General features: G+C 52.3%; 8 protein-coding genes across 8 annotated transcripts in view; 4 read left to right on the plus strand and 4 right to left on the minus strand.

The window, feature by feature from the left end:
• Positions 1–275, plus strand: part of BJX68DRAFT_69061 (LIM domain-binding protein) — a 3,102-nt gene extending 2,827 nt beyond the window's left edge. The window contains exon 6 of the mRNA XM_071049610.1: positions 86–275. The gene's annotated coding sequence lies outside the window, so the exon portion shown is untranslated. The remainder of the gene's footprint in view (positions 1–85) is intronic.
• A 431-nt stretch (positions 276–706) lies between these two features.
• On the minus strand, positions 707–2,737 carry BJX68DRAFT_235922 (WDR46/Utp7 family protein). Its single transcript, XM_071039938.1, has 2 exons — positions 1,977–2,737; positions 707–1,925 (listed from the first exon to the last, which is right to left on the minus strand). The coding sequence occupies exons 1-2, from the start codon at positions 2,613–2,615 to the stop codon at positions 951–953; spliced, it is 1,614 nt and encodes a 537-aa protein (XP_070900102.1). The 5' UTR covers positions 2,616–2,737; the 3' UTR covers positions 707–950.
• A 112-nt stretch (positions 2,738–2,849) lies between these two features.
• On the plus strand, positions 2,850–5,795 carry BJX68DRAFT_69112 (small subunit rRNA maturation protein TSR1). Its single transcript, XM_071049611.1, has 3 exons — positions 2,850–3,101; positions 3,167–3,636; positions 3,696–5,795. Exons 1-3 carry the CDS (start codon positions 2,990–2,992, stop codon positions 5,550–5,552), a joined length of 2,439 nt encoding a protein of 812 aa, XP_070900103.1. The 5' UTR covers positions 2,850–2,989; the 3' UTR covers positions 5,553–5,795.
• A 253-nt stretch (positions 5,796–6,048) lies between these two features.
• BJX68DRAFT_266091 (uncharacterized protein) lies at positions 6,049–7,700 on the minus strand (the record flags this gene model as incomplete). The annotated part of the gene is made up of 4 exons (XM_071045400.1): positions 6,049–6,913; positions 7,024–7,132; positions 7,265–7,400; positions 7,488–7,700. The coding sequence occupies 4 exons, from the start codon at positions 7,698–7,700 to the stop codon at positions 6,049–6,051; spliced, it is 1,323 nt and encodes a 440-aa protein (XP_070900104.1).
• Positions 7,701–8,997: 1,297 nt separating this feature from the next.
• BJX68DRAFT_235929 (cytochrome P450) lies at positions 8,998–11,071 on the plus strand. The gene is made up of 8 exons (XM_071039939.1): positions 8,998–9,377; positions 9,461–9,567; positions 9,632–9,788; positions 9,865–9,977; positions 10,030–10,117; positions 10,180–10,434; positions 10,534–10,723; positions 10,846–11,071. The coding sequence occupies exons 1-8, from the start codon at positions 9,090–9,092 to the stop codon at positions 10,956–10,958; spliced, it is 1,311 nt and encodes a 436-aa protein (XP_070900105.1). The 5' UTR covers positions 8,998–9,089; the 3' UTR covers positions 10,959–11,071.
• A 1,524-nt stretch (positions 11,072–12,595) lies between these two features.
• On the plus strand, positions 12,596–13,675 carry BJX68DRAFT_266093 (uncharacterized protein; the record flags this gene model as incomplete). Its single annotated transcript, XM_071045401.1, has 2 exons — positions 12,596–13,101; positions 13,186–13,675. 2 exons carry the CDS (start codon positions 12,596–12,598, stop codon positions 13,673–13,675), a joined length of 996 nt encoding a protein of 331 aa, XP_070900106.1.
• A 356-nt stretch (positions 13,676–14,031) lies between these two features.
• On the minus strand, positions 14,032–15,214 carry BJX68DRAFT_235931 (SDR family oxidoreductase). The gene is made up of 4 exons (XM_071039941.1): positions 15,148–15,214; positions 14,549–15,083; positions 14,380–14,479; positions 14,032–14,318 (listed from the first exon to the last, which is right to left on the minus strand). Exons 1-4 carry the CDS (start codon positions 15,182–15,184, stop codon positions 14,247–14,249), a joined length of 744 nt encoding a protein of 247 aa, XP_070900107.1. The 5' UTR covers positions 15,185–15,214; the 3' UTR covers positions 14,032–14,246.
• Positions 15,215–16,786: 1,572 nt separating this feature from the next.
• Positions 16,787–18,593, minus strand: BJX68DRAFT_254804 (kinase-like domain-containing protein; the record flags this gene model as incomplete). Its single annotated transcript, XM_071042935.1, has 4 exons — positions 16,787–17,745; positions 17,805–17,947; positions 18,010–18,374; positions 18,429–18,593. The coding sequence occupies 4 exons, from the start codon at positions 18,591–18,593 to the stop codon at positions 16,787–16,789; spliced, it is 1,632 nt and encodes a 543-aa protein (XP_070900108.1).
• Between the last annotated feature and the right edge of the window lie 254 nt (positions 18,594–18,847).

Genomic DNA, 18,847 nt, shown 5'->3' on the forward strand with positions numbered 1-18,847 from the left:
GTCGCCCCGGGGCCTGCCAAAGTAAAGGCTAGCCCTCGAGTAGGAGGAAAGAGGCAGAAAGGCACTGCTTCTTGATCCTCACAAGTGTTTTTTCTCTTCTTTTTTGATTATCACTTTTTGCTTGAATTACAAGCCAGTTCAAAGAGGTTGGGCCTGGCGTACGTTTGGGGTCATTTGATATCAGTTTGCACTGTATGGGGAGTTGTCTTTGCTTTCTGTTCTCCGAAATTATTGGACGGAAGTGTTTTTACTCTTGATGGGAGTGTTTCTGCCCATGAAAGACATGGTCAGGACCGGCCGCTGATACTGCATTATGCGGTAGTGCACTGCGTTGCGCAACCTCGCATCGAGGTCTACGCTCTCGAGCACTGGTTGACCATAGCCTTTATGTATTCTATCGCGTTCATCGTTCTTGCATGTGGCCGGATCTCGCTCGATCTGCCATTTTCTTCTGGAGTCGACGTTTGGTGATCTTTACCGCTCCATCTCATGGAAGTTGATATCCTTTCGTTGAGCCTGATTCCCGATAAGCGCTGCAGATGTTGTTGTCTTCAATGCTGTTGATGTTTCCAAGTTGTTGGCTATTTCTTTGCTCTTTGATATCCATGATTTTCGTCATTGGCGATCTGCTTGCTCGGCGTTGGGATTTGCTCTTACGCCGGAAACAATTCTTATGCCGTGTCAAGAACCATCTCAAGATTATTATTCTTTGCATTTCATCCACTTAATTTACATATTCCATATTCAAACCTGCTATCACTTTTTGCTTAGCCACTGAGCCAACCGAACAACGCCTTTGAAATGCATATCATGACATGGTAGGCTGGTAGAGATACTCGCTCTACAAACCTGGGTATCTATACTCCATCCAGATTCGTCGCCCAAGGAAGGGAGGAGTGTATAAAATGTCAAAAACAAGAATACAAGGAGCAGCCAAGAAGGATAGAAAATCATAGATCCTTCTTCGCAAACCGAGCCAAAGCCGGCCCCAGCCCTTCCTTTTCGGCATTGAGTCTGTCCTTTGCACGTGCCGAGCGCTCCTTGTGCAGCGCCTGCGCCTTGAGCAGCTTCTCGTCGATGACATTCTTCCTGCCCTTCTTCCGCAGATACTTCCGCAGCGCACTGTTCCGACCACGGCCCCGATTCTTGAGCTTCTCCATCGTATCCTCGGGCTTGTGGTCCGGGTTTCGCTGCTCGCGGATCTTCTTGTCGCTGATCGTATTGACCTTGCCGATAAAATCGGGATCCAGCGAGATCATACCGGGCTGCAGCTTGTGCATGAGGCCGCGGACTTCGGCCTCCTGGCGCTGCTTCGGGTTCTCGTACGGGTTCACCTCGAGGGCGTCAAAGTTGGGTTCACCTGCGCCGGGGACGATGATGCTCGCGAAGCCCTTGTCGTGCGCGATACCCAGGATATCCTCAAAGGGACACCAGCGCATGTTTTCGACGCGCTGGCCATCACCGCCCCAGGTCATGTAGGGCTGCTTCACCTTCTCTTCGTTCGCGGCCGCGGCGTCAAAGAGGCCGCGCCAGATGCTGGTCTGTGTGCCCCAGCCGACGGCCGTGAGGCCGCGGTCACTGATGGCCACGGAGGAGCCGGGTTGGCGGCAGGCGTAGGAATGGACTTCGCGGTACATGCGGATGTCCCAGACGGCCATTTTGAGGTCTTGACCTGTTGAGACCATGTAGCGGCCCTGGCGGTCGATGGCCATGGAGCGGACTGGGCCGCGGTGAACGAGGGCTTTGACGAGTGGGGTTTCGGTGTTTGGGGACCAGAGGGTGACGGTGCCGTCTTGGTGGCCGACGTGCATGATGGCGTTCCAGGGGTTTTGGGCGAGGGATGTCGGGGCGCCGACTTTAGTGGGGAATTCGGCGACAAGTTGGCCCGTTGATGTGTCGGTGTATTTGAGGTGGCCGCTCATTTGCTATACATTGATTAGTGTATGTTTTGCGCCCTTGGGGGTGGTTGTACTCACAGCAGAAGCGAGGAGAAAATGATAGGGAAGGAAATCAAGAAAGCAGGGCTCGACTATCCGGTCCAGACAGTGCAGCTCAACACCCTTGCTATCGTAGATATACACCGACTTCTTCTGAGCGACAGCAAAGTACTGATTATTGTGCAGCCACCGCGCATCCCGTACCGTCTCCCTCAAATGCAACTCACACCCGAGCTTCCCATTCCGCCAATCCATGGTCGCAACATGCCCTTTCCTCCCCGCCAACAACAGCTCTCGACCATTCCGTGTGTAATCCATGCGATACGGCCCGAAATCCTCCAACTTCAACTCGAACTTCTTCTTCGCCGTCTCAATGCCCACACTCGCTGTGATATCGTCCTGGCGCACGCGGTACGTCCGCTCCATCTCGCCCTCGGGCTCAATGAACCCGGCCTCATGCTCGTGCAGGATCTCGGCATCTTTGGCTTGGAGCGCGGCGGCCTTGTATTTCTCTTCGACGGCTTGCAGGTTCCGGCGCAGTTTCTTGTCGCGGATGCTGTGGGTTCGGATGGCGCGGCCGCGGCCGTATTTCTTTTGTGCTTCGATGACTCGTTTGCTGTCTTTGGTCTGGGGTTGGAGCTGCTTGGTTGGCGCAACGGCCTTTGTTGGCGCTGCCATCGTGTCGGCTGGAGATGGAAGTTGTCCAGATATCGGAAAACCAAAGCAGATCGAGACGAGTTCGAGCGAAGTTCAAATCGTAGAATTAATCCTGACACACAGCTCTGTCCACCGAGTTCGACGTCGACGGAGAAAATAATTTTTATTCTGCAGACAGAAAACGTGCCAAGACCGCCATTTCCGGCACTCGCTTGTTTTTTTCCTCCACCGCCTATTTTTTTCAACTATCATCTTCTGATCTATATTCACTCTTGCGCTGAGAACCTTGATAGATAGTGATTTTTTTGTGTCGTTTCTTTTATTTTCAGACTCCGACCGAAATAGACACCCTGGCATCTCTTCCGTTTCGCTTCAAGGGCTCCGGCGGTGCCAACATGGCGCCCATTTCGACGGGACAGCATCACCACCGTTCCACCACCAAGGTTTCGCACAAGTCCTTTAAGACCGGCCATGCGACCAAGCGGGCTCTGAAAGACAAGGCCAAAGGTGCGACAAGAACCGCAAGATCTTGATATCTTTCCGCCGAGGACAAAATCTGACTTTCTTTGCAGGCAAGGTCGAAAGAGCCGAGCGGGGTACTCGCAAGACCCCTCACCAACAACTCATGTCGAAACTCGATCGCAGAAACCAGGCTCGCCAGAAGCAGCAGAACAAGCAGCAGGAGCGCGCCCAGGCGACCAGCATCTTCTCCGGCTCGAGTGGAGCGCCCCGCCACGTCGCTATCGTCCCGCTCTCCGTCGACATTGACACCGCGGCGATTGTTCGGGCGCTGAATGAGAGTGTCGATGCCTCTAGCGATGGTCCTCTCGATACGATTTCCCGCGTGCGTGTTGATCGATTTCGTCAGAACCTGCAGTATATCCCGGCCAAGTATGATCTAATGAGTGCGCTGGATGCGTGTCGGATGGCGGACTTTGTGATCATTGCGGTTTCGGCAGAGGTTGAGGTGGAGGAGCAGGGGGAGTTGCTGCTAAGGTCAATTGAGGGACAGGGTATCTCGAATGTGATCGGTATGGTACAGGTATGTTTGACAGTGTGAAGCGTCCGCTGCTGGATCACGGCTAATTTCGCACTCGCTAGGGCCTCGATACGGTCAACCCTCCCAAGAAGCGCCCGCAAGTCGCCAGCTCGCTCAAATCGTTCCTGAACCACTTCTTCCCGTCCGTCGATAAAGTCCTCTCCGTCGACTCGCGACAAGAATGCTCGAATGCTATCCGATCTCTCTGCACCGCAACACCCAAGGGAATTCGCTGGCGTGATGAGCGCAGCTGGATGCTGATCGAGGATATCAAGTGGCCGGAGAGTATGTCGAGTGAGGTGGACGACGTCGTGTTGACTGGTGTCGTGCGTGGACGGGGCCTGAAGGCGGACCGTCTGGTCCACGTCCCAGGCTGGGGTGATTTCCAGATCGATGCCATCACGGCTGCGCCGCTGGCTACCGGCCGACCCAAGCGTGACGATGCGATGAACGTTGATGAAAGCGAGGCTACCCAGATTCTAGACACCCCCTCTGCGGACCGTGATGATTTGGCTGCTGTTGCGCCGGAGGAGATCGAGATGGAGGACGACGTCGAGTCCATGGCAGACACGGAACAAAAGGGTGTCCTCCTCGATGACCACCACTATTTCTCCGACGATGACGACCATATCCCCTCGAAACCAAAGAAGCTACCCAAGGGTACCTCCGAATACCAATCTCACTGGTTCCTGGACGATGTATCAGACTCTGGCTCTGACATTGACGATGACGAGGATCAAGACATGGAGATGGACATCTCAGGTGCGCCTGAAGATGGCGTCTTCCCAGACAACCACGATGCCATGACCGAAGGCGGGCCTTCCGAATACCCACAGTCAGAAATGTTCCTTGACCCATCACCAGAGGAAGAGGCCGCACAGCTCGAAGCGTACAGAGCCAGCAAACGAACTGAAGCCGAAGACGACCTCGAGTTCCCCGACGAGATCGAACTCCACCCGAACGTCCTCGCCCGTGAGCGACTAGCCAGATACAGAGGCATGAAGAGCCTCAAGACCAGCCCCTGGAACACGTCCGCGGACCGGGCTCACGAACCCGAGGACTGGCGCCGCCTCCTGCAGTTCGGCGACTACAAGGGCTCCAAGAACCGCATCCTCCGCGAAGCCCTCGTTGGCGGCGTTAACCCCGGCACACGAGTCGACGTCCACCTCCGCGCAGTCCCCGCCTCCCTCCGCAACCGCCCCCAACCCATCTCCCTCTTCTCCCTCCTCCGCCACGAACACAAGCACACCGTCGTCAACATCAACATGCACCTCAACGCCACGGCCGAAGCACCCCTCAAAGCCAAGGAAGAGCTCATCGTGCAGTACGGCCCGCGCCGCCTGGTCGTCAACCCCGTCTTCTCTTCCGCCGACAACACCCCGAACAACGTCCACAAATACGACCGCTTCCTGCACCCCGGCCGCAGCGCAATCGCCACCTGGATCGGCCCGCAAACATGGGGCTCCGTCCCCGTCCTCGTCTTCAAGGCGAAGAAGCCCGAATCTGACGACCCGGAGGTCCTCGACTCGGCAGACGCAGAGCCAACCGCACCTACAACCGCCGCGGACTTTACAACGGATAACCTCGAGCTCATCGGCACAGGCACAGTCGTGGCCCCCGACCCAACTCGTGTCGTTGCGAAGCGCGCTATCATTACCGGCCACCCTTACAAGATTCACAAGCGTGTCGTTACGGTGCGCTACATGTTCTTCAACCTGGAGGACGTCAACTGGTTCAAGGCGCTGCAGCTCTGGACGAGGCGCGGACGAAGCGGATACATCAAGGAGAGTCTGGGTACGCACGGGTACTTCAAGGCGACGTTCGACGCCAAGCTCAATCCCCAGGACTCTGTGGGTATCAGTTTGTACAAGCGTGTGTTCCCGCGCAAGGCGCGTGCGTTGGAGGAGTTGGAGAATTAGATTTTTTTTCTCGTTTCTTCTTCTCTGTTTGTTAGCTACGTGCTAGGGCTGGCCTGGGGTTGGGAGGTTGGAAGGGTGTGTTGGCTCGGAAGAGGAGGGATATGATACCAACAATTGCAGCATGATTTGATGAGCCTTTGTTTGGTTTTCTTTCTTAAAAAGGGTTCAAAAGTTTCAGGTATGGTATATAGACGTGCATGGACTGGTAAAGTAACCAGTAATGAATTATGATTGATTAGTATGCTTGCTTCTAAAGATTGCTATATTATATATTCAAAATGCAATGTAGCATGCCTGGGTTGGCATATCCATGGTTATCAGTGAGCGCTATATACCAGTGATATATATTAGCCCTAATTCACTCTAAACCGCATTGACCAAGTAAAGCAAGAAGTTATGATAAGTGTATATTGCTTTACCAGTCCTGCTGGTCAATATATACCTCTCGCTTGGCCCTAACCACACTCTTCTTGACAAGACCCTTTCTCACCCTACCCTACAGCTTCGCCTTGGCCACACTCCCAAGCGGCTCTTTAACATCCTTGATCCACTTCTCCGACAACCCCAGCACACCCCCCTGCCCGCTCTCCCTTGACTTAGCCTCACCATCAAACCCGTCCCAAAACCCCCTCTCAGCCCTAAAACCCTCCACCTGCTCCCCCACCCACCCCGCCACAACCCCCGCCGTCTCAGCGACCCGTTCCAGCGGCACCATATGCGACGCGCCCTCGAGGACCTCCGCCCTCACGACATTCGGTCCGGCCGCTACACCGCCGCTCCCACCATGCCCTACTCCCGTGCGTTGCAGTTTCTCGGCTCGGCGCGCGGGTACGTTGGTCTGGCTTTTTGAGCCAAAGATGTAGAGGACTGTGGGTCGGATGTAGGGGAGGAGTTCGAACGCGAGGACCAACCATGGGGCTGAGGCGTGGAAGTCAGCTTTGGGATCGATATGCTGATCGGCATCCGTCGTGCCGCTGTCTGTACCGACCTGTCCGCAAGAAGGACAAGGCGAAGGAACCGCCCCGTTAAACCTGAGAAACGTCCACGCCTCTTGCGCCTTGTTCGTCCTGAGCGTTACAGCTCCAGCGCCATCCCCATCTCCATCCAAACCCCCCGTATCCACCGCCCGCAATCCAAACCTCACATACCTATCGACACACCTCGCATCCCACCTCCGCCAAAACGGATGTCCGCGAATATAGACCTCTGCATCCCGTCTCGATGCCCAGCGGTCGCGACGCGTACTCGCCCAGAGCGCGGGATTCCGGCCGCCTGGTTGCTCGGGGGGCTCGGATTGGACTGTTGGTTCGAGGAGGATGAGCGTTTGGAAGAGGCGTGGGTGGGAGATGCTTAGGTGGATGCTGGTATTCTGAGAGTTAGTGTGGGTGGACACTGGAATCAGGTTGAGGCGGGGTTTATCCTATTGGTATTCGTATGGGGGTGTTTGGATAAATGTTGGGTAGATACGTACAACTGCGCACAGCTGAAACTATGTGCGATCCCCACGATGGGAGGCTGGATCTGCTCGCGGAAGTGGTTGACCATGAGCAGGAGGTCGCGTGAGTGGTCGAACCAGCTTGCTGTGAGCGAGAAAGTCGTGGTCAACACATACCCATCCATGCGATGCGATTCTCTGACCCCAATTGAGTAGGTAGGTAGGAAAGTGTAGGTAGGAAAGGAACTAGGGCTCGCTAGGCATTTGTTTCACTCACGGTCATCCCCGAGAACACGCTCATTCAACACCCCACTCGCGCCCTGGTGCGCACAGTCCGCGAACCAGATCGCCTTGATGTTGAATTTCGTAAAAGACGAAGAAAGAAGTTCTTCGAAGAGAGGCTCGTAGCACTCCTATCGCCGGAAGCAGAAATCATGTTTAGTTACCGAGACTAAGAGTATAACCACGAAGGATTGCAAGTCATGAACAGGGCTAGCTACCTTTGGTATCCCATTCGCATGCCCAGCGATTATCGTCACGTCGTCGGGGCCCGGGGTGGGATCTTCGCGTAGCGGGATATATTGCTTGACTGCGAGGCGCAAGGCTGAAGGAGGAGTATTTGGTCTCACTGCGCGGTGGTATTCGCGAATGGATGGGCAGGGGATGGTGTGTTCTATTATTTGAAATCTGGGAGTTTGGGATGGAGATGACATGGTGGTGGATTGCAAGGACTAGGGCTCAGAATATAAGAGTCGAGGGCAGAGACAAAAGAGGCCAGTAAGCAAGAAAGAAAAAAGAAAGAAAGAAAGAAGAAAAGGGGATGACCCTCGGTAGTTATCCAAGTTGAAGTAAGTTTGTATACTAAAGTAGTGACGTCGTACAAGCTGCGAGGCCCCCGCAGACAATGAAAGAAATAGATTCATACTCAAGCTAATCAAAGCCAGTTGACCACCGATCATTGCCAGACTTGCTCCGATAATCGAGCCCTATTCTTTATCTTGATTCTTGATTTCGAGTATGATTGCCGCTCGACTCCGGAGTCGCCTAGGGCATGGATCCAGTCTACAGCTCGGCGGATTATATCTATGCTTGGTTTATTTTTAGCTTGCATAAGCGCATGCCTTTACGGTTTGAACCAGCAACAATAAGCTTACCTTGATGTTTATAGGGTCACACATTTAAACCTGTCTGCTGACCGTCGTTTCCGAATACCATACCGAGGTATGTACCTAGAAAGAAATGATGGACTACTAGTTGCTAGAATAGTATAAATCTCACCATCGTATTTTCCAACGTTTGGACGCAAAAGGCCCACAACGAAGGGCTTTCAATCAAAAAGGCAAGGTCATTAATTCGTGTAACATGTGTCCCTTCTTGCATGTTTGACCAGCTATTCTTAGCACAAGTGCCCTTTCCTCTTCTGTAGAGGATGGATCCAATATACTGACGGGGTAAAAGAGGACAACCTTCTTTCTGAACCGTGCTATCCTGCTAGTACCTACCCTACTCAAGCGCGTGGTTTCAATACCTGTGAGAGCTGGAGATGAAGCTTGTTGGGTTAGCCGTGTATATTGTTTAGCTCGCATCAACGAATGATACATGAAGAGCACGCCCGTGCTCAAAGTAATATATCAAAAAGAGAGAAAAAAAAAAGCTATAGCCTATAAAACCACCAACTCCAAACCCATTCCGCGATCCACCGAAGCTCGTTACATAAAGATTCCAAATAATCATATCATCATACATACCACCATACCCCGCCGTCTCCCGTCTCCGTGGAGAAAGCTGTCAGTTTCAGCCTCATGCACGGGATAGCGTGAAGAACTATCATATGCACCTCCAGCGATTGGTTGGATCGACCTGTCAAAACGTAATATGCTGCAGAAAATAGTGATTATATCAGGTGCGGGCTGTACGATTATGTGAGACACTGTAATGCAAGGATCATGCCATACTGGGGTATATTAGCTAGCCGGATAGGCTATCATACAATATACGATATATGAGGAGGGGACGGAATGTATAAATCCAGAAGAAAGTAAACGAATCAATGGCTTGATTATTCTGTTTATCTTCATATCCCAAAGTTCTACAAAGCACACATGAATCCAGCCCTCCTCGCCCGCAGCAACCTCGTCGCCGCCGCCAGAACCCTAACAACCGCCGCAAAACCCCAAGCCCAATTCGCAAGAGCAATGGCCAGTTCCAGCACGAATCCTCCCTCTTTCCCCTTTGCTCGCGCTAGAGCCGGCGAGCCACCCGCTGAATTCGCGGAGCTTCGCGCATCCTGCCCCTTCAGCCGCGTCAAGCTCTGGGATGGTAGCGAGCCGTGGCTTGTTGTTAAGCATGAGGATGTGTGCAAGGTTTTGACTGATGAGAGGTTGTCAAAGGTGAGTCTTGCTTATCTTGCCTTCACTGAATAAGGGTATATATATTCTGGAATGCGATTGTGTCTTATGCTTTTGTCTCGTAGCAACGCCAACGCCCTGGATACCCCGAGATGAGCGCCGGAGGTAAAGCGGCCGCGAAGAATCGGCCCACGTTTGTCGATATGGATGCGCCGGATCATATGCGGCAGAGGTAAGTACTCAATCGCTTTTGTATCTTGTATATTCCAAGAGATAACGTGCTGATTTCGCGATAGGAACATGGTCGCCAAATTCTTCACGCAAGAGCACATCAACGGCCTAAAGCCACTGATCAACGAGACGATAAACTCGGTCCTCGAGAAGATGATTGCGAAAGGGGGTGACAAGCCGATTGACCTCGTTGAGCACTTCTCTCTACCGATCCCTTCTCTGGTAGGTCATGTCATGCCCTAACTCTTTTGCCTCATAGACGAGTTTAAAGGAGTCGAGCTAAAGCCAGAGCTGTTAGGTCATCTATCATATCCTCGGAATCCCCATTGAAGACATCGAGTATCTGACCAAGACGAATGCCGTTCGCAGTAACGGTAGCTCAACTGCGGCAGCGGCGCAGGACGCGAATCGGTTCGTGGCGTATCCACTATTCCTTCAGCATGCAAGCTGATAAACATGCCAGGGACCTGTTGAAGTACCTTGACGAGCTCGTCGACAAGCGCGCTACAGACCTCAAAGACGACCTCATCAGCACCCTAATTTCCGAGCAGGTACGCACCACCCTTGCCCTAATCCAAAAGCATCCAAGTTCATTTCTAACACAACATCGCAGCTAAACAAGGGCAACCTCGAACGCCTGGACGTCGTGCAAATCGCCTTCCTCCTCCTCGTCGCCGGAAATGCCACCATGGTCAACATGATCAACCTCGGCGTCGTCACCCTCCTCCAGTACCCAGAGCAGCTCGCCGACCTCAAAGCTGACCCGGGACTCGCACCGGCTTTCGTCGAGGAGCTCTGTCGGTACTATACGGCCTCGGCACTCGCGACTCGTCGTGTTGCGAAGGTTGATGTTGTTATTGGCGGGCAGGTTCGTTGCCCTAATTCACTACATTCCAACCCTAACCTGAACAATGCCACCATCCTACCCTTGAGATAGCCAGATTACTCAATTAACTCGCTCGGATAGTCTATAAAAGCCGGCGAAGGCATAATCGCCTCAAATCAATCCGCGAACCGCGACGCAGATGTCTTCCCGGACCCAGACACCTTCAACCTGCACCGCAAGACCGACTCGGAGAAGAATCTTGCTTACGGGTATGGGGATCATCGGTGTGTCGCTGAGGCGCTTGCGCGGGCACAGTTGGAGGCTGTTTTTGGTGAGTTCATTATACCTATCCTCTACGTATCAGTATACACTTCCAAGCACTTTTCTGGCAGCGGAGACTGGAGGATGAAAGGTGGCGAGTGCAAGTTTTGCTAATTCTGTACTGTGTCATAGCCGTCCTCTTCCAGAGACTTCCGAATCTGAAGCTCGCTATCTCCTTTGACGAGATCGAGTGGTCTGCGCCGCATAAGGATGTTGGGATTGTGGAGTTGCCGGTGACGTGGTGATGGCTGGATAAACTATCCATAACCTGTATCATAAGCACGAGAATAGCCAGTGAATTTGCTTATCTTGTCCACTAAGTCAGGACTTGCGTATACCGAAAGGTTTGAGATGGAGCGTTAGTTTTGGATGCCATGCTGGGGACTATTAATACGGGAGTGGTTGCATCTTCGATGGTGACAGTTGCAGGAGGCCTTGGTCTCTTAGTATGGGTATAGTGGAGCGGATAGAGAGAGGCGAAGAGAGTCTCAAGTCCGGTGTGGCTTGCCATGGATGGCTACCGTGGTGAGTTTTTGCTGTGCCTGTGCTCTTGTCCTGTGAGATAGACGGTGTATATGCTCAATTAGGGCTTAGTGACAAACATTCAACGGGGAAGACTCCAAGTTGTCGTTCTCAGGCCGGGGTCCGCACGTATCAACCCTATAATAGCAGCGACGTATACTGTGTAAGATTTTTGGACCAAGATACTGGTTCGATCTTCTGATTTCCCGGGGCCCCTTCGAACTGCGTCCATTTTGAAGACCAAGCCCGAGACTCAACTATATCAGATAATTTTCCGATACCAAGCATGCAGCACCCGGAGTACATGTGCGCAGAATGAGGACCATCTTGCTGCGAAAAGTCTACTTCTATCACTACTGATCCCCTATAGCACCCTGCCCATGCTCATCCGCCACAACGTCCTCTCCATAAGAACCCCGCTGCACATCTTGGACAGGATCAAACAAGCAAGTCAACTAGTGACGGGCGCTCTTAAACGGGGAGCTGGGGCCACACAATGACGGCTTACTTGATTGCTTGCCTCCATTGACAGGAGATTCTAAAAGGAAGGAGCGACTGTCACTGTTGCCTAGGTGCCAATCGCTCCTTCCTGTTCTGTAATAGGAAAGTGCATATTCGGCTTCCTGGGTTGCGCCTTCCCTCAAAGTCCCCTACCTTGCTAGAACCAGGAAGGAACAACCGACTCCGTTGCCTAGGTAGCGCCTGATTCTTCCTGTTTCGTACTAGGAAAGTGCTTCTCCCTCGCGCGTTCCTGGTTGAACTCGTGGTGTGACATGTGGTAAGAGCCACTCATGGGTTTAACATACTAAATTAAAGGAGCAAGACAGCCTGAACTCATCTGGAGCAATGAATGTGAAGCAGGGCAATATGGCCATGGTGCTGGACTGCAGTGGAATCCTAAAAGCTTGATTAGGTGTGCACTTTGGAGCGACTTAGGGCTAGATTCTGATCCCACATGACACGGTCTCCCAAGGCTATGAGGGCGGCATGGAAGGCCTTCTAACACAGATCGCTCTGCCTTTCTGGTAATGAGTCTGGGTCTACCCTGTTGCTGGGCCCCGTTGGTGTTGTTTCGACTCCGCGACTCTCACGACTGTGGGAATGAGCCCGAAGCGCGCGTGTTTCTCACAGACGGAATGGTCTGCAGGCTTTCAGGATGGCACTCTTCTCAATTGATGCTCGGGACAATATCGCATGACGTACGGAGTAGCCGAGACTAGTAGTCGACTCTCGAGGCCTGAATGTGGCTGTGCTCCTCAGCCCAACATGGTATCGTATAATCACATTCCTCTCGGCAAATGCCGCTCAGCCTCGTTAATATAACGACGACCAGTAACGAACCCTGCCTGTCTACGTTCACATGTTCCTTGGCGATGAGCTGTGGCCCAGTGCTCCCAAGGTCTGTGGCATAAGTTCCCCTATCGCCCTAGCGGAGCGAGGCGCCCGCAAAGTCTGGCGGAAATACACCGGATGGAAACCCAAGGTTTATCAAAAGCCGCTCCGTCGTCCCATCACGCCTCCGCTAGACGACACCGAGCCGGGCCGCGACCAGGACGCACCTGTAGCATCCGACTACGCCACCCAAAAAAGACATGGATACACCCATGACCAAAGCCAATGGCTATTATTCAAGCTGCCCCCCGAGCTCAGGATGATGATCTACCGGGAGATTCTCAGTTTCCATGTTCCACTCATCCTTGAACATCGAGTGGCAAATGGTGAGCTGTGCAGTAAGCGCGTTGATAAGCCGATGCTGCATAGAACACACCCGACGCTTCCTATTGAACAAAGAAAGGCGTTTGAGCGGCGACAAAGGGATAGTCTTGCTTGGAGTGTCTTTGGGTTGCTTGCGTGTTGTCGCAGGGTGTATGTTTCCTCCACCTAATATTTCATCTAGGAGGTATACAGGTACTTGCAGTGCCGCGCACTAACTATGCCAACAACATCCAGATACACCGAGTCTATACCTGTACTCTACGAATCAAATACCTTATTTGTCGGCTACCTCGCCCACCTCCTGATCATTAAACTACAGGAGAAGGTCGCCCTCTCGCGACTCCTTACTATCCGATCCCTTCGGGTGGACATGGCTATCCATTCTTCTGGCACTACAAACGTCACCAATACGCTATACCAGGACGACATATCGCGCTGGCGCCGAGCGTGCAACATCCTCGCCGGTATGCGCGGGCTGCAGAGTTTGGTCGTGCAGTTCTGGAGCGTCGATAATGGCGCTGATATGCTGCCATACCTCGAAATGATGGCTGAGATCAGGGTCCCCCATTTTGTGGTCTATGGGGCATGTGGAGTGTATTTGTCCAGGCCGCTACCGCACGTGGTCCCGTTTCGCCTTGAAAGGGGGCCGACTGTGTACTATCGGTTGGATTGGATGGAGTACCTTGGGACTGATGGGCTGGGTCCTGGAAATATACTTGATTAGATGGCAGGGCACTTTTCCTGAATTTTGGAAAAGTTATGTATCTTCCTATATTGCGCACTTTTTTCCCTCTCTAGATATCAAAGTGTGCTTGTTGACTTCGGGCCCGGGCCAACAGATGGGTTTGCAGCTTGTTAGGGCTCGTACCAAAGTCAATGATAGCAATTGGTAGGTTTGTATTAAGAGCCGTAATGAATAGTAAATACCATTGATTGGAAGATAACGGCTTGCTCTTGGAAGGTGATTGATGTCTCCTCCCTTTCCCATTCCCAACCGTCTACCTAACTGAGGCCTTTTAATATCGCAAGCCCCTACCTCATTACTGGTGGTTGGTGCAAAAGAAAAGAGGCGATTATGTCATGCAGCCTGGCTATATCTATCTAGATATACAGTTTCTTTCCGGACACAACCATCTACATGGCTGGCTTTCTCCTTTAACGCTCTCGGGCAAATGGCTACCAGGATCAGGACATTTAGCTGGCATTGGAAAGTGTTATGGAGTGGAGAATTTTCCTAATCTAAATCTATAAATCACTAATAGTACAAACAAGCTTGGTATGATCCCGCTGATTATCTACCAAGCATTGATTTCCCCGCGGGTATTGACGAATGAGCCCGATGTGGTCGACTTTTCCAGTTTCTCAATCTATAAAGGGATTAGCTATTTCCTGCTAGCAGATAATACTATAATCAGTAATAGTACATACCTGTGCTGTAATCCCGCTAACGCTCTCATCAAGGGTTACCGGGGCTCGTTCCAGCCCATAAGCCTGAGCCGCTCGATTACCCAGGTCTGTTTGGACAAGCCTAACACCTTTTGTCAGCTGGGCTCCTTCGGTACCTTCCATGAAGAGGATCAATAGGGGAAGAACATACCCAGGATCAACACACAGCGTCGCCAAATGCCCATTCTCATCATGAATCTTCCGAACCATATAATTCCCGGCCGCCTTGGACATGCCATACGGCCCCGTCAACGTATCCATCGCCCCAATCCCGCCAATGCTCGCGAGGAGCGTCGAGATGAAGACGAATTTCGGCCTAGCAGCCTCCTTCAATAGCGGCGCAACAGCTCGAAACAGCCTCAGCGGTCCCAACGCATTCACTTCAAAGTGGACAAGTACGTCTGCGTCTGCGACCTCGCTCATGGGGCCCCAGTGGTCGCAGATCCCTGCGCAGGCGATGACGATGTCGATGTGGGTGATGCCGTGCTGCGTCTGGAGCTGGGTCGTGGCTTCATCGGCGTCGGTGGGGGAGTCGGCTTTTAGTGCGACGACGATTAGGCGAGAGTTGGCGCCCTTTGGGAGGGACTCCAGGTCTGTCGCTTTTGGCGATGTCGTGTCGCGGACTGTCGCGATGAGGGTTGTGTTTGGTTGGGCGAGGTAGTGTGTCACGAGGCCCTTGCCGATGCCTGGAGATTGGGGTTAGTTTAGATGTGACTCACGCTCTCGTGGGGAAGGGTATGGTGCAGTGACCTCGAGAAGCACCCGTTACTAGAATAATTCGGCTCATCTTGCGATACGTCGTGAGTCAATGGGTTGTAGGTTGTAGATTGTTTATGGATGGGAACCTGCGGATATATAACTTTCTCCAATAGGCCTTTCCCCCACCCCGACGGAAACCGCGGATTATTCATAACTTAACTTGAGAAAGTGTGTTGGAGGGGCCAAAATCTCACCTGCAGCCTGCCCTACTCCACATTCAAAGTATCAGGATCTCCACCGGCACGGCCCTGCCGCCCTTTAACTTCAACCAAGGTATTTCTTGAGAAAACGAATACGCATATGGGAAAGATGGCGTAAAGTACTGGGACTCTGATAGGTCTAGCGCTCCTGCGCCCGATGGCCGGATGTAGCCGAGATATGCTTCATTCCCTCCCAGAAGCCGTTGCTTGGCTCCGCTGTCTCGGAGTTGGGTCCCCTCTCCCCTGAGTGATACATGATATCATTGGTTTTATTCTATGAATGGAGCGCTACGTACAAGCTGTTTTTAGCCGTAAAGTGCTAGAAAAATTTAGCTTATAAAGCACCAGTCAATGGAAATCAAAGTCTGGTTATAGCACCCCCGAAGCCGGCTTCTTGATGAACCCTAACTTGCTCTTCAAAACATGACTCCGAGTTAAACCATATTAGTCCGGCCCATCCGAGAGACCCTGAATCATGAATGGGCACCGCTGAGTATGTCTAGCAACGAAGAACGCAGAGTAAAGCACGGACAACAGGCCGATTAGCAGCACCAGCGCCGATGATGCAACCCCCGCCCCCACGGCCGCCCCACTCCCCAAAGGGTCGCGCCGGACATCCGAATCCCGCTCAAACGTCTTCATGCAAGTAAACTGTACTTCTGGCTCCGCGTCTCCCTCCGTGTCATTACTATTTCTAGAGTACAGCACAGTCATAATGGGCGCAAACCCAGCACGGCCCCTAAAAACATGGCTGTAGAACTCGTCTCCACCTCCGACGGATTCACGTAGTACAGGCGCATATCCGCCACCTTGTACAGGCTGTAGCTCCGAGGGAGGACAGGGCGGCATTCGTCGTTTCCGAGCCTCTCATCGTCGTCCCCAGTGCTGGTGGTATCTGGGCGCGGGAGAGAACCTCCGGTCACGTTGAGGAAGTGGGATATCCAGGAGCTTTGGCCGCAGGTCGATTCGTCGTCGCGGAGCTGCGCGCTGACGTGCTCTGTAAGGCGGGAGCACCTGTTGCCGCTGGTTCCATTCCCAGAGGTGGTGTTGCTGCTACTGTTGCTGCTGCTGTTATCGTCAAGCCCCGCAATGATCTCGACAATAGCCGACTGGCACGAAACATCCAGAACCCCCGATGTAAGCTGATAGAGGGTGCAGTTTACCAGCTACCAATTTGGTTCTGGAGCAGAACCATATATCCTTTTTGTCGGGCATCATATGTCTCTATCAGATTCATACACAAATTTCACGTAGGCGCTTAACAGGGCCACTATACACACGGCAGGAGTCGAAAAGCATATACAGCATTATGCAAGCCCTCCTGTGCTTAGCTCGCAGCCACAATCGATTCTCATCCTCCAGGATTTAGTGGCTAGCAAACTGCAGGCTTGTCGAACGTTCATACGCTTGGCGTATATCATACAGGGTCCTCATAACCTTTCATCAAAGTCATCGAACGGGAAATGGTCTTGAGCTGCAGTAATATCTCTAGGCGTCTTAGCCACTTCGAGCATTCGAGCCTTAACCTCACGATCCTTTTCCTTTGCAGCTTCATATTCCTCATTAGGTACCCAACCTAATATATCCACGCCCAAAACATCTCGCATCTCTTCCATCACAACGTCAGCTTCTTTCGGTTGCGCATCTAGCTGGAGAGTTTCCTGGGTAACTGTATCCGTATACTGGAAAGGAGGCGTAGTGCATGTCCCGCTGCCGTTATTTATCGAGTCTTTAGTAATTAGAGTCTGCCAGCTCTGTATGGCACGAATCATCTCAGCCCGCAAAGTAATCGAGTCTCCTTCCCAAGGAGTGTCCGCGGTCTTGAAAAGTCGTTGATGCAAGATAACAGACTGGTTGAATATCGCGTGGTAATGCTCTCCGTTCAACCGCTTGGTAAAAGCCGCATATAGAAAGTGGACAAGCCGTTTTCGCATAGTCTGGCGTACTGAACATTGCTCAGATGGGTCGAGAGAGTCGTAGTTAGCTGGAAGGTTGATTTGAGGCTCCAGGAGTTTTTCCCAGTCAGGGTCTGGGTAGTCCTGGAAATGGCTCGGTATCCCAGCTGCGTGCCCGAGGGGGAGAATAGAAGAATGTTTCCAATCCATTAATCCGGCGATTTCATGGCTCTCTGAGACGAGGATATTGTTTGGTTGGAGATCGGGGTGCCGCATGACGGGTCGTTCTAGAGGGCGTCCTGACTGGAAGCCGAGGCACCGTGCTAGGTTCAGGTAGTTGTCCAGATTCTGAATGTGGCTATCGGGCGAAATTCGACGGAAATTGTAGATCTCTCTGTAAAGGCGTTCATATGGGAGGCGAGGTTTCGCGTATGCTGTAGCCCACTTCAACTCCCGTTCCCCGGCTGCGCGGAAGATGTCGTCGGAGGATAGCCCTAAGACTGGTCAGCAATTCTGGCCCGACATATTTGCTGAAGTTGCATTGTCTACTCGCAAGGCCCCCGGTCAATTTCAAGTGCCGCTCTCTCCTCATGCCACCAACTATAGTGCGCGACTGGACCGATACAAAACTCGCGGCCACCATGGTTTAGCAGGGGAATACCCTCCCCGGAAAGTACATCGTTCCGATAATATATACTACCAGAAGCCGGAAACTCCAATGACAGACCCTGTGCTGCTGTTTCGGTGTCATCGTATACCACATATCGCCCAACGGAGCGCCATCCAGTTTCTCCATGATGATATACTCAGCACCAACAGGGTTCCCTCTGGTTGAACACCACCCATAGACCTTGGGTGTGGTGAATCCATGTAAGCGGAGATAATCCAACGCGGCAACTTCTCTGGCAACTGCATAATGGTTGGGACCTGTGGAAGGATATAGAAGTCTAGCGATGACGTTCTTTCCATCGCTGAATGTCGCTTGGAATAGCCGGTTGAATCCGGCTTCTGAGAGTTTGGAGAATGAAACCATATCAGAAGCTGAGCGGCCGGTTGCGGTTGCAATGACCTTCTGGAGGGCTGGTAGGCTGAACTGCAGATATCGTTCTGCTAGCCAGATATGCTGGTTGTAGCTGAAGTCTGCTAGCCTCCAATAACTGTGCGGCAGGCGCAAGACGCAGATCCATCTTCCAGACGTATATCTGAATAGCTCATCTGTGGGGCGTTGAGCTGACTGGCGGGTGGATAGTGTTATGTTCCTGAATTGCTGGATCCTGTACGAGCGAAAGTGTAGTACTAGTGGACTTCGAGTACATGAAGCGCAGTGGACACTGCAAAGCATGTTTTCAAGGGTTGGTGCGTTTCTTGAAATGTTTGTTGCAGAGCCTCCCTCCGTTGCCAGGGGTGTTTGGCTGGTATTTCCTTCGCCATATCATGTGACGACTATGCTATATCTATGGTATAAGGAGATTAAGGACTTTATAGAGTGCTGTGATACTTTTTATAACCCGGCTACGCGTACAAGGACTATCAGGTGTGCTGAGCATCATGGAGTAACTGTGGATTCCACTGGTGGGTGGTGTGATGTGATTTCGC

This window comes from Aspergillus pseudodeflectus (assembly GCF_044049435.1).
Source record: "Aspergillus pseudodeflectus strain CBS 756.74 chromosome Unknown BJX68scaffold_17, whole genome shotgun sequence".
Lineage (NCBI taxonomy): Eukaryota > Fungi > Ascomycota > Eurotiomycetes > Eurotiales > Aspergillaceae > Aspergillus > Aspergillus pseudodeflectus.

Bases quoted from the DNA above. Each gene is read 5' to 3' on its own strand.
- BJX68DRAFT_235931 (XM_071039941.1), bottom strand. From the start codon at position 15,184: ATGAGCCGAATTATTCTAGTAACGGGTGCTTCTCGAG. The intron at 14,480-14,548 runs GTATGTTCTTCC...AAAAGGTGTTAG, and splicing joins ACGCTGTGTGTTGATCCTGG to GCTTGTCCAAACAGACCTGG. The intron at 14,319-14,379 runs GTATGTACTATT...ATCCCTTTATAG, and splicing joins TTAGCGGGATTACAGCACAG to ATTGAGAAACTGGAAAAGTC.
- BJX68DRAFT_235929 (XM_071039939.1), top strand. From the start codon at position 9,090: ATGAATCCAGCCCTCCTCGCCCGCAGCAACCTCGTCGCCGCCGCCAGA. The intron at 9,378-9,460 runs GTGAGTCTTGCT...TTTGTCTCGTAG, and splicing joins CTGATGAGAGGTTGTCAAAG to CAACGCCAACGCCCTGGATA. The intron at 9,789-9,864 runs GTAGGTCATGTC...CAGAGCTGTTAG, and splicing joins CTCTACCGATCCCTTCTCTG to GTCATCTATCATATCCTCGG.
- BJX68DRAFT_69112 (XM_071049611.1), top strand. From the start codon at position 2,990: ATGGCGCCCATTTCGACGGGACAGCATCACCACCGTTCCACCACCAAG. The intron at 3,102-3,166 runs GTGCGACAAGAA...CTTTCTTTGCAG, and splicing joins TCTGAAAGACAAGGCCAAAG to GCAAGGTCGAAAGAGCCGAG. The intron at 3,637-3,695 runs GTATGTTTGACA...CGCACTCGCTAG, and splicing joins ATGTGATCGGTATGGTACAG to GGCCTCGATACGGTCAACCC.
- BJX68DRAFT_235922 (XM_071039938.1), bottom strand. From the start codon at position 2,615: ATGGCAGCGCCAACAAAGGCCGTTGCGCCAACCAAGCAGCTCCAACCC. The intron at 1,926-1,976 runs GTGAGTACAACC...ATCAATGTATAG, and splicing joins ATTTTCTCCTCGCTTCTGCT to CAAATGAGCGGCCACCTCAA.